This window comes from Squalius cephalus, assembly GCF_949319135.1.
Source record: "Squalius cephalus genome assembly, chromosome: 1".
Taxonomy (NCBI): domain Eukaryota; kingdom Metazoa; phylum Chordata; class Actinopteri; order Cypriniformes; family Leuciscidae; genus Squalius; species Squalius cephalus.
The window spans coordinates 18499295-18511973 of record NC_137122.1 but is presented as its reverse complement, the minus strand read 5'-3'; the positions used below and the strand labels follow the sequence as shown (position 1 = coordinate 18511973).

General features: G+C 37.0%; 1 protein-coding gene across 1 annotated transcript in view; it reads right to left on the bottom strand.

Moving 5' to 3' along the window:
• Window positions 1-8659: 8659 nt before the first annotated feature.
• The window catches only part of LOC307164208 (uncharacterized protein), a 37237-nt gene continuing 33217 nt past the window's right edge, over window positions 8660-12679 (bottom strand). Inside the window, exon 6 of the mRNA XM_079880734.1 lies at window positions 8660-10445. Within this exon, the coding sequence (XP_079736860.1) occupies window positions 9697-10445 (749 nt within the window). The 3' untranslated portion in view covers window positions 8660-9696. The remainder of the gene's footprint in view (window positions 10446-12679) is intronic.

The window sequence follows — 12679 nt, the reverse complement described above, 5'->3', positions numbered from 1 at the left end:
GCAGCTGTAGTACGTTTATGATTATTAGAAGAACATTAGAACACAATCTGAAAAAAGCTTTGTAAAGCAGAAGTTAAAATCACAAAATTAAAAATAAATAATTACAAAAGCAGAGTATAAATTTTAACTGGTAAGATGAATCTGAGCTTAGTAATTGACAGTATATTAGCCTACATTACAATAGTCCCTTTACAGTATTGCTATCATAAAAATATACACACACGTTTAAAATTCTAAATAAGGCACATAATGTCCAAATAACAAATATTTTAGTGTGTATATATATATATATATATATATATATATATATATATATATATATATATATATTGTACTTTATTATGTCTTTCAATTCAAACACATTTAACACAATTATACAAATTGACAGTTCCTTTAAAGACATCATATTTTCCCCCAATAAATATTCCTTATTTTTCCTTCTACTTTTTTTCTTTTGTGATAATACCCACCAACACATAGCCTAAAAACACACATGATTAGAACAATAACCAAAAAGTACATAGACACTTTTACATATGATTTAAGGGGGAAAAGACAAAAAACAATAAATAAATAGTAATAAAATTTTAACATTAACATATTTATATCAAACTCTTATAATGACACATAATTCCTAATAGTTATTCAAGTAATATTATTTGAATATCAAATATTCAATATTAAATAAGTAAATAAATAAAATAACAAATAACTAGAAATAAAAGGGAGGGAGGGTTATATAAAAATAATGTAGGCTAATATATATTCCTTTATTTTATGGAATATTCTTTGATTTTAGAGTTGCACATATCTTTTCAAAATGTATATTTGCTCTTAATTTCATGTTATCCTCTCCATAATGTACTTTAGAAACTAAATCTACTCATTTAAAACTGGGGATTCTTGCTTTCTCCAAAAATGATTGCATTAAAAGCTGTAATTCTCAGCATTCTAAATAAGTATACGTCATCTTTATTAAGTAGCATAGGTCCTATACCCAAAACTATATTTTGTATCTCTATATATTTAGTTTCTTAAAAAAAATCTTCCCTGAATTATAGGCTACTTCACTGAAGTACTTCTGTTCGCTAGAAGTTCACTGCAACTTATCCAACATCCTAAAGATAAATTATTATAATTATATTTCTAGTGTTATAAAATATCGCATATTAATTTTCCAAGCAAAATGTATATTTTAGTCAGAATTATTGCGCTCCTATTTGGCGCGCATGCGCGCAGCAGCGCTCGTTCAATATGAAAATTAGCAGCAAAATGGATACATTTGCATGACTTTCGAACATTTACAGATGGAGAATATAACTGTAAAATGTCAGTTTTGAACTGAGGGGGAAAAAAAACATGTCACAAACGCATAAAACAGCACACAATATACGCTGTTTGATGGTGGATCGATTTGATCCACGATCGACCTCTAGGGCTGCTTAAGAAACGCGTGCACACGCAATTATCTAGACTAGATAAACCTGGATCAAATTAGTGAGATTGCGTGAGCTTCAATTACCTTTTATGGAACCACTTTAGCCCCAACTCATTTGTTAGGCTCATTCAAGTCCGGTTTTGGAGTTTAATCCCCGCTTTTCTAAGCGTCTTTTATGGAACAGCCCCCCGGTCTGAGTTTCCCGATAACGTTGTCTCTTAGCGCGCTACGAAGACTCGTAAGGTATAACTTAACTGAAGGTATAACATTACTAGGCGTGTTCCCCGAACCATACCTTAGGAAGCTGCTTAAGATATACCTTCTTACGTGTGACGTTACCCGGTGCTGTCCGTGGCGATGCTGCCGAATTGGTTGATATCGATGGCTCGAGAATCAATTTTTCTCTTGTCCAGGCGCTGTTTCACTGCTTTATGCTAGAAAGCGGTGTTCTTTATAAAAGAAGCACTTCAGAAATAGTTGAAATTACATTTATTAGGACTATTGGATATTATTAAAAATAATCCAAACTATAATAGCCTAGCCTACATATTTTCAAATTGTAACATATATATTGCTGCCACAATAACCATTTAAAAAAAATTTACGTGCTTTCATCTCTTTCCCATTTTTGTTCGCTGAGGTGGAGCTGCGATGAAATATTGTTCTTGTAAATACTTTCCAGCGTAAAGTTAACATCTTACGTACGGTGCTCGGCAGTGATCAAAAAGGATTTAAACAGTGGATTTTGAATCTCTTCTTGTAAACTCAGAGATGTGGATTCAGACGGCAATTAATTTACCACACGACCTGTTTGTCAAAATACAATACTAAATACAAAATACCAATTTGGACAGGGATTTTTGCGTAAAAAAAAAAAATCACCGGGTTGGGTGAGAAAAAACACTGATATTATGGATTCGGACGGCACTAAAATCACAGACTTACCCCTGTAAATGTTTAAAATACCGGATGAGCCCATGAGAAACAATATTAGCGTCCGAATAGAACTTCTGACAGTAGCCTATGTTTTCACTGGCCTTTAAAAGCGCTCTTTTATTAAATTAATAATGTAATATAATTAAAATTCTAACAACAATCAGTGTGATTGACAATTTTATTCTTTGCATGAAAACACCTAAACACCTAAACACCTTCTTTGCATGAAAAGCCTAACTGAACACTGTCTGGGTGTATTAAAACTAGATAATTATATTCGTATAGACCTGCAACAGTGATAAGGTAAAGCTAAGAGTGGTCCAGACCAACCTTTCGAACGTATGACTTACAGAAGGTATACTTAACTAAGAATGTTTCGGGAAACACGTATTAACGATAAGGTACAACTTAAGGTGTAACTTAAGAACGACGTAGCGTTAAGGTTTCGGGAAACCCAGCCCAGCTCCTCCCACAGCAGTCACATGGTCAGTGAAGCTCCTCCCACTGTAATTCTCCTATAAATGCTGGAATATTCCAATCAGCTACAAGTAAAGATGAGCATGAAAGCATCAGGAAGAGCTGAAATCTGCAAAGACTGAGTTTATTAAAGAGGACAGTGAGAACATGAGTGATCCAGAACCCTGCAGAATGAAACACACTGAACACAGTAGGTCAACGTGACGTCAGGAAGACGTTGGACTCCAACTAATTCAACGTCAGTCAGACGTCATATTTTGGTTGAAAATGAAAGTCAGGTTGACGTTTGTTTGTCGTCAAGCTCCAACGTCAGACAGATGTTGAATTTTGGTTGGAATAAGCACCGCAAAAAAATGAAGAAGAGGATTAAACAACTCCACAAACAGCATTACCAGCTTCACTTATTAATAACCAGGTTTACTTTATTTCATTTCCGTTTTAATGAAATCAATAGTTGTATTTTAAAGTCACCATGATGGTGGTTAGCGTTTGCTTTAGTTGTGCTCTTGACCCTTGACTTTCTAGTATAACATTTTCTCTGTGTAATTGTGTGCTTATAAAGCAAATTTGTTGTGGCAAAAGAGCCTAGAGAAAATGAGATCTTGTAATTGCTTGAATCTCTGATCTTATTCAGTGTCTGTTTTGATAACATAGGACTTGTGCTTTTAATATTGTTTTATAATAGAAGCCATTTATTTTTACAGCATGAGAGCAATTTTGTTTGTCAAATAATCAAGAATCAGTGTATGACTCTCAACAATGGTGACAATCAATGAAATGCTTCATGCTGCAGTGCATGCTGGGTACCACCAATCAAAACTCACCCTTATCTAAGTAATGCCATAGATGAAAGGTTTTTGTGTGCTAAATAGTTTTTAAAAACCAAGTATATTATTTGATAAACAACACTGCTAGATATGCTGTAGAATCAAATTACTTATATTATGAATAAAACAATAGTAAAACCACAAGTCCCACATAATCAAAGCATTAGACACTGAATAATATCAGTGTCCAAGAGTCCAACTAAAGCAAACGCTAACCACCATCATGGTGACTTTAAAATGCAAAATATGATTTCATTAAAATGGAAATTAAATAAAGTAAATCTGGTTAGTTTTAAGTGAGGCTGGTAATAAGTGTACGGCCATGCATTTCACCTTTTTGTTTGGTTTATTCCAACCAGAATTCAACGACTGCCCAACGTTGGAGCTTGACGTCAAACAAACATTGAATTTAGACGTCAACCCAACTTTCATTTTCAACCAAAATCCAACGACTGACCGACGCTGTAGTCTATATCCTGTGCCTGCTGGGAAAGACACATCTCTTCACCTGAAACAAGAAGCTAATAAATGCACGATTTCGAGTAAATGTGGTTTGTGTGTGATTTTCGTGTGATTTGGGGTATTTTCATATGAATAAAGAATGTTGACAGTATTGCTAAGCAAGGTGTAGCCATTAGCTGCATATAAAATGCTAAATATAACATATTTCAACATATTTGTTTGACTTTTGCGACTGGAATATGAAACAAATACTCGATAGTGGCAGCCCTAGAAAAACACTATTATGGAGTGGAAATGGCTTATGAGTCAATAGGCGCTACTCTGCCGCCATCTACTGTTTATAGTGATAATTTCACATTTTTAAAAACATACAGTATGTTGGTTTGCCAAGTATAAGTTTTCCTTCACTTTGAAACGTTTAGTTTTACAAATGGGGACAATCTTTGAAGGATGAACAAATCATGGTTTTGGTCATCACACTAAAAATATAATTAAAATAATATTTAAGGATAATATTAAACAAAATGTAAGTGCTGGAAAAAGTGTGATGGACTTGAAAGTCCTTGATTAATGCTTGAATTTTACTCTCAAAAGGCCAGTAGAGTGTTCCTGCACAACCGGAGGCTGCAGTTTCAGGACCACAGCTCCAGGACCCTAGTTTTTTTGTGACAGCGCCACCTACCGAACTGGATGATATAGCGGCGGCTGCAGTTTTCAGGACCGCAGTTCTAGGATCCAGGTGGTTTAGTTTGTACATAGTATCAAGATCCACCTATTATCTTAAGAATAGCCTATATATATTTTAACAAATAAGATTATGGAATAGAAAACTCCTGCAGATTAGAGCAACATGTAGCATCAAGCTACATAATTTAATTTAAAAGATAAATATTACACTTTTACTTAAAGCTCACTTTAAACCACAATCTTCCCCTCAGCTCCAGAGTCTATGAGTGCCTGGCAATCGTGAAAATGGTCTGCCCATTGCAGTCTTACCGGGAGGAGAGTGGTAGAGGATTTATTCATGGTTAGCCCACCCGACAGTAACCTCCGTCCTACTATCGGGCTTGATCTTTTAATGAACATGAAGCAATGAAATGTCCGGCCTTGCCGCAGTAGAGGCAGAGTCCACTCGCTCTCCAACGTTCTCTCTCCTCCCGAGAAGGCCGAGCTCGACCTACCTGCATGGTTTCAGGATCGAACAGTGGGATGACCGTGTTCTCACCTCTGGAACTGGAATACTCAGGGAATGTGGGCACCAAAGCCTGGTGTAAGCGACTCTCTCTTTGCTGTAAATGTGCATCCAAGCGCAATGCCAGCTCAATAAGTCCGTCCAGAGTCCTAGGTAGCTCCAAAGTATATATCTCACGTTGAACACGCTCCGCCAACCCATGCAGGAACATGTCCCACTGCGCCTCCTCGTTCCATTTGCACTCGGGTGCCAGAGTCGGAGTGCAAAGAAATCGGAGACGGTTCTACCGCACAGTCGAACACTCGTCTCATCTCCTCTCCGAGTGCATGGAGCGATGAACAGCAGGGATGTTGGTTCTCCCACACCGCCGTTCCCCACAGAGCCGCGCGTCCGGAGAGAGGAGTCATCACCAACGCCACTTTAGACTGCTCAGAAGTGAAGGTTACAGGCTGGAGAGAAAAGAAGATGGTACACTAAGTCATAAAGGTTCTGCAGAGGTTCAGCTCACCGGAATACCTCTCAGGCGTCGGAATGCGCGGCACGTGCTGGTTGATGTTGGGTGGATCGTGGGGAACGGGCGGCGGGGGTGGCGCAGTGGGCAATCTCAGTTGTTGAAACTGAGAGGTGAGCTCGGACACCTGTGTTACCAGAGCCTGTATAGCCCGACCAGTAGCGACTAACTGTTCGTCCTGCCGGTCCATGCGAACACTGTTGTTTGCAAGAAATTCCTGTAGTTCGGGTGCACTCGCTGAATCCATCGTGGTCAGATCATTATGTCAGGTTCTGTAAATGAAGGCAAAAGATCCACTTGCGAGTGAAACAGGGATGTTTATTGTAAATGCAGGAAAATAGATAGAGATGCTGGTCAGTCGACGTGGGCAGAGAATGATGCTAACGCATGGACGCAATGGGCAGATAGTCCAGGTCGCAACAGATAATCCTCAGGAACACAGGAGATGAAAAAGGCAAGAAGCAGGGATAAAGTCTCAGGAACTGCAAGCACGGAGAAAGCCTCAGGTGAACCACAACGATCTGACAAGAATAGGATGAAACAACAGGCCATAAATACGACGCCAATCATAAGACTCAGCTGTCGCTGATCCGCTCATTAGCAGCAATAATGAGCCACACCAACCACACACAAACACACACACAACATAGTGAGGGCGAGTTAGTGAAACCGTAAACCGTGACATCGTTTGGCCAATGGGTGGCGTTTACAGCATCATTAGCAGTTGCATATTCCAGCCCAGTGTGAATGTCTAAAATGACAAACTCAAGAATGTTCAATGTCAAAATTATTTAATATTAATTAGTTTAATGTCTTTTTATATTCTTGACATGAAACAATGTAAATCTCGATGAATGAATGAGGAATCAATAATAAATACCAACCTCTTTGTTCTTCAGTATCATGATGTTTCATTTTATTAATTTTTTTTTTGATGATCAAAATAAATTTTAATTAACTAGGGCTGCAAGAACTAATTGATGAAGTCGATCATGAAAATAATCAACAGATGATCAAAATAAATTTTAATTAACTAGGGCTGCAAGAACTAATTGATGAAATCGATCATGAAAATAATCAACAACCAAGCTAATTATAGATTAATTGTGTCTGCTTAATCATGTCAATTTACAGCAGCAGTGAAAAATATTTCTAAGGACAAAACGCATCTGAAAAATAACATTGTTGGAGAGCACAGGAACCATGTTGTTTCTTTTAATTTTATTATAAGTTTGTGTTTACAGCACTCAAATTGCTTTTATGTTGCTTAGCCAGCAACAGAGAAGCTGGTAACCAGGGGCACGTTCAAGCTCAAAATGGTGTGCAACATTTTGCTACGGTTTCCGGGTTGAACGTCATGTTTCCTGGAAACGGCGTGCACCGGTGTGCAAAGGGGTTTGAGATGCGTTTTCTCTTGTTTGGTGGGTGTGTCAGAACTGCAGTCCAATCAGCAGCAACATGTATATAAAGCACGCGGTATTAACCCTTGTGTGGTGTTCAGAACCCTAAAACCCCCGGGATCTTCCCGGTCAAAAATGACCGGACTATAAAAAATAGCTTATAAATCTCTCATTATACTATATTTTCACCCAATATTGGATTCAATCTTTTTGTCAACTTGTTCTCTTTCAATTGGGACTGGTTTTATATTTCTATTTGCATCTAATTTATCGTAGGCCTCATTTATTTATTTGACAGTAGGGATCTCATTTTTTGAGTAAAAAAAACATTATTTTTGAATAATTTTGGAAATATTAAATAAAATCTGAAGAAAATTGGCACTGTTTATCACACTAGTCTACTTTAAATTTTCACCAGGAATTTTGTTTTGAAATACTTTTATTTTGTACAAAATGGCACATTGTCACACTTGTGGTCTTCCCGGTCAAAAATGACCGGCCTACAAAAAATTGCTTATAAATCACTCGTTACGCAATATTATCACCCAATTTTGGATTCAATATTTTTGTCAACTTGTTTTCTTTCAATTAGGACTGGTTTCATATTTCTATTTGCATCTGAATAATCGTAGGCCTCATTTATTTGACAGTAGGCATCTCATTTTTTGAGTTAAAAAAAACATTATTTTTGAATAATTTTGGAAATATTAAATACAATCTGAAGAAAATTGGCACTGTTTATCACACTAGTCTACTTTAATTTTTCACCAGGAAATTTGTTTTGAAAAACTTTTATTTTGTACAAAATGGCACATTGTCACACTTGTGGTCTTCCCGGTCAAAAATGACCGGCCTACAAAAAATTGCTTATAAATCACTCGTTATACAATATTATCACCCAATTTTGGATTTAATCTTTTTGTCAACTTGTTTTCTTTCAATTAGGACTGGTTTCATATTTCTATTTGCATCTGAATAATCGTAGGCCTCATTTATTTGACAGTAGGCATCTCATTTTTTGAGTTAAAAAAACATTATTTTTGAATAATTTTGGAAATATTAAATACAATCTGAAGAAAATTGGCACTGTTTATCACACTAGTCTACTTTAATTTTTCACCAGGAAATTTGTTTTGAAAAACTTTTATTTTGTACAAAATGGCACATTGTCACACTTGTGGTCTTCCCGGTCAAAAATGACCGGCCTACAAAAAATTGCTTATAAATCACTCGTTATACAATATTATCACCCAATTTTGGATTTAATCTTTTTGTCAACTTGTTTTCTCTCAATTAGGACTGGTTTTAAATTTCTATTTGCATCTGATTAATCGTAGGCCTCATTTATTTGACAGTAGGCATCTCATTTTTTGAGCAAAAAAAACATTGTTGCCTAGGCAACAGACAAGTGACCAATCCTGAGTGGCGATGTCACTACACACATTCAACCATCAGGGTTCGGCATGGTTAGCCAAGTGTGCTGAGAGTTCAGGGCCGAGAACGGTTTGTAATTGTGCCATGCCGTACCAGGCTCAAGTGGAAACACAACTGGAACATTTTCTGAAGGTGGAAAAGCAGCTTTTATTTCTCAGCACATAAAGATGAACTACTTAATGTGATCTCAAGCCCCGTTCACACCGCCAGCGATTTTGTTGCTGCATGTCGCTAGTCTCTGTACAGTGAAGTCGCTTGTGGGCGTTCCTAGTGCTGTCGCTCTAATGTTATTGGTAGACTGCACGTCTGAGCATATCTATAGAATATACCATCACAAGTGTTATATAAAACTAAGATATGATTCTAATTTGACTAGGAATTGGTCTTAATAGATTTAAAAGTAATATTATGCTGTTGGTAGAGTGTTGTTATATTAACCACAGCAGTGCAGTGCATTAAAAATTTAACTACATTAACGATCGATCAATCAACAAATTAAACTCACTCATACTATCAAAAGTTACTAAAACATCATTCGAATTTGACAATCCATTTTCTTGTCCCTTATAATCCACATAATGCAGGGGAAACTGTAAAATGAACTGCAGCAGTGCTGAAAACTTGCATCATAAAATTACAACACTCGAACTAAATGTATATATAAATGTATGTTTCTTTTCCATGCATCATTTTATTATATCCATGTATGTGGGCACAGTCAAATCATAACAGTGAGATCGCCCTCGAACTCTTCTGTCTTGCCTGCACTCGAGACGGTGACGGGAGCTCCACTGAAAAGTCTTCTTTCCTATTGGTTGTCGCTCGCGAAAATCGCTTCTCATTTGCATAAAGTTGAAATTTTTCAACTTTTGTCGCTTGTCTCTTGTCACTTGACACGCCCACATTCTGTCGCCAACGGTCACTGTTGCTCGTGTCGCCGGAAGTCGCCAGCGCTCCATTGGAACGAATGGGATTGTGTCGCTTTGTCGCTGCGTGACGCTGGCAGTGTGAACGGGGCTTCAGACTGTGTTGATGTGTTTCTCCACTGCATGGATCTTCATATGTGGCTTCAGGTTACTTTTAAAAGAGAAACACTTTCCACATACAGGACATGAATGTGGCTTCTCCTTCGTATGAACTGTCAGGTGTCTCTTCAGGTCTGATGCCTTAGGGAATTTTTTTTCACATTGATCACATGTGAACGGCTTCTCTCCTGTGTGAACTACTCTCATGTGAAGCTCAAAATTATTTTTGTATGTGAAACTCTTCCCACATTGATCACATGTGAATGGCTTCTCTCCAGTGTGAACTATCATGTGACGCTCTAGACTGTGTTTGGTTGTGAAACTCTTTCCACACTGATCACATGTGAAAGGCTTCTCTCCTGTGTGAACTCTCATGTGAAGCTCAAGATGATGTTTGTATGTGAAACTCTTCCCACATTGATCACATGTGAACGGCTTCTCTCCAGTGTGAATTCTCATGTGACGCTCTAGATTTTGTTTGGTTGTGAAACTCTTCCCGCACTGAGTGCAGGTTGTAGATTTATTGGCTCTTCTTTTCTTTAAAAATTTATTTTTAGTCTTTGAGCGACTCAAAGGTTTTTCTCCAGGTTTGACATAATGTTCCTCCTCCACTTCACTCAGTTCTTCACTCTCCTCCTTCACTTCACTCAGTTCTTCACTCTCCTCCTTCTCTTCACTCAGTTCTTCACTCTCCTCCTTCACTTCACTCAGTTCTTCTCTCTCCTCCTTCACTTCCATCAGGTCTGAAATTAAAGAAAAACATTCATTTTCAAATTTTCTAAATAATCAAAATACTTAAAAGAGAGAAATATGGAGTGAATGGAGATAAAAATGATCCCAGATGCAACTACTAAAATATTACAATAATTTAAATTTTTTTATAAATTAATTATACGTCTGAAACTTTCCATGAATGAAGTACACTCATGAAGCACAGTTATTAAAAAAAAAAAAAACATTTTAGGCATTGTTTCTGTATTGAGAACTATTAAATATGTATGGAAGTAAAATAATGTCAAATGTTTTTGAAACAAAAAGCCTGTTGAATTGCACTACTTGAAAAAAAAATGCATTGCATTAAGCATGCTTACATTTTAATGCATTGTATTTTTAGGGCTTTCATTTTTATGGGCTGAAATTCAGCATGGTTGAATATTTAAGCTGTGAATATTTCAATTCAAAACATCTCAAACACATTTTCATTATTAAAAATTCAATAATCCATATTAATCTTTCATATTTCACTTTCAAAATATTTAAACTGTTTAAAAATACAACCTAAAATATTCAACAGGCAATTTTCTTTCTCTTTGCAAATTCGCTTCCACAAATTCAGTGGTTCAAATTCGACAGAAAATTCTATGTTGAGATCCAGGAAAAAAAGCAGCTTAATGGACTAATACAGTGATATAAAAGACCAAGATTGCACCTTATTTGGGAAGTAGGCTGTAGGCTACTATAGGCTACAGGCAAGCAGAATATGAACTTAACGAATATGAATTTAACGCGCAAAGTTTAATGCTGAGCATTTCCCAGTGATATACTGGCATAAAATCAACACTTGATCAATTAATTCTCTCTCTCTCTCTCTCTCTCTCTAGTCATCTGTCAGTTGTGCAGTAACCCAAAATCTCCTGAATGAAGTTAAAACCCTGATTTTTTAAATCAAGTGCTCGATGCCGATGCGATCAGTGGTGTGGATTCAGTGTTTTCTCATGTGGCTCGCGCACACTTCCCACTGTCTTCACTCGGACGCGCGCTTCAATCCGTTGCTGATACTCTCTATTCATTCTGGTATTAGGCTGCATCTCATTAAACGACAACTTAAACCCCCTGTAGCCTACTATTTAAATCGATTACTGGACATCGTAATGTTATTGTACCTAATATTGATATTGCCCCTCCGTATATTCACCAGGCCCACCTATTAATGACGTTCTGTATCTGCCACTGACGTAACGTAGGAAAGGTAATGTGGAAGTTAAAATGCTAAAATAAATACTGATAACATATTTTGAGAATTTAAGTGCTATATATATATATATATATATATATATATATATATATATATATATATATATATATATATAAAAAATCCCCCGATCCCCCAGCATTTACTGTCCCCCCCAGGTTTAAAATTGCTCCTATATATGCCTACATGTACTTCATTCGAATAAACTGGAAAGAGCCATAGCACTTGCATATTGTAGTCCTATTGTTAGTTTAGTTTAACTGTAAGTTGCTTTGGATAAAAGCATCTGCTAAATGAATAAATGTAGCCTAAATGTAAAATTGGCTTGAGATTGGGCATTCGCACATTTAGGACCGTCTCTAAAGTTGCATACAACATTAGTGTTAACCTAATGACGACGTAAATATTCATACACGTTTCTAACTTCAATAGCAAACTTTAATTTATTTAAATAAATATCACAAATCTAAAGGGTGCGCATTATGCCTGACACAACATGAACACTTACAGTTGGTTTTATGACTAAGTCGTTCTCTTCTATTGCTATTTAATTTAGAAACATGTATACCAATGTCGTAAGTAACTTTACAGACGGTCCCTAAATGTGCGAATGTCCAATGTCCAATGTGAGTTTGGTTTTTTACATACAGTATATAAACTGGACACAGTGACCCCATAGGTTTCAACGGAGAAAAGTGAAGTCAATTAGAAGCACTCACTTCCTGATGGCTGAGCTTACTGCGCAGACTCAAACTGAGCAACCCGTCTGTCTTCTAGTAGCTGTGCCAAGAGAAATATGAATCATTCCCTTCCGAAACTTGCTGAGACGGAGAGTGTGAGTAGGAGGTGTCCATGAGCTAGGAGCAGGAGAAACTTTTGCTAAATATTCTGATGAATTATTTTGTCATTTTGCCTCCACGTCCCCCCGATTGCCCGCGAGCTTCTCCTCCTGTCTATACGGTAATTTCTCTACTGTGCGACAGAGAGTTGCATGGTTATGACGCA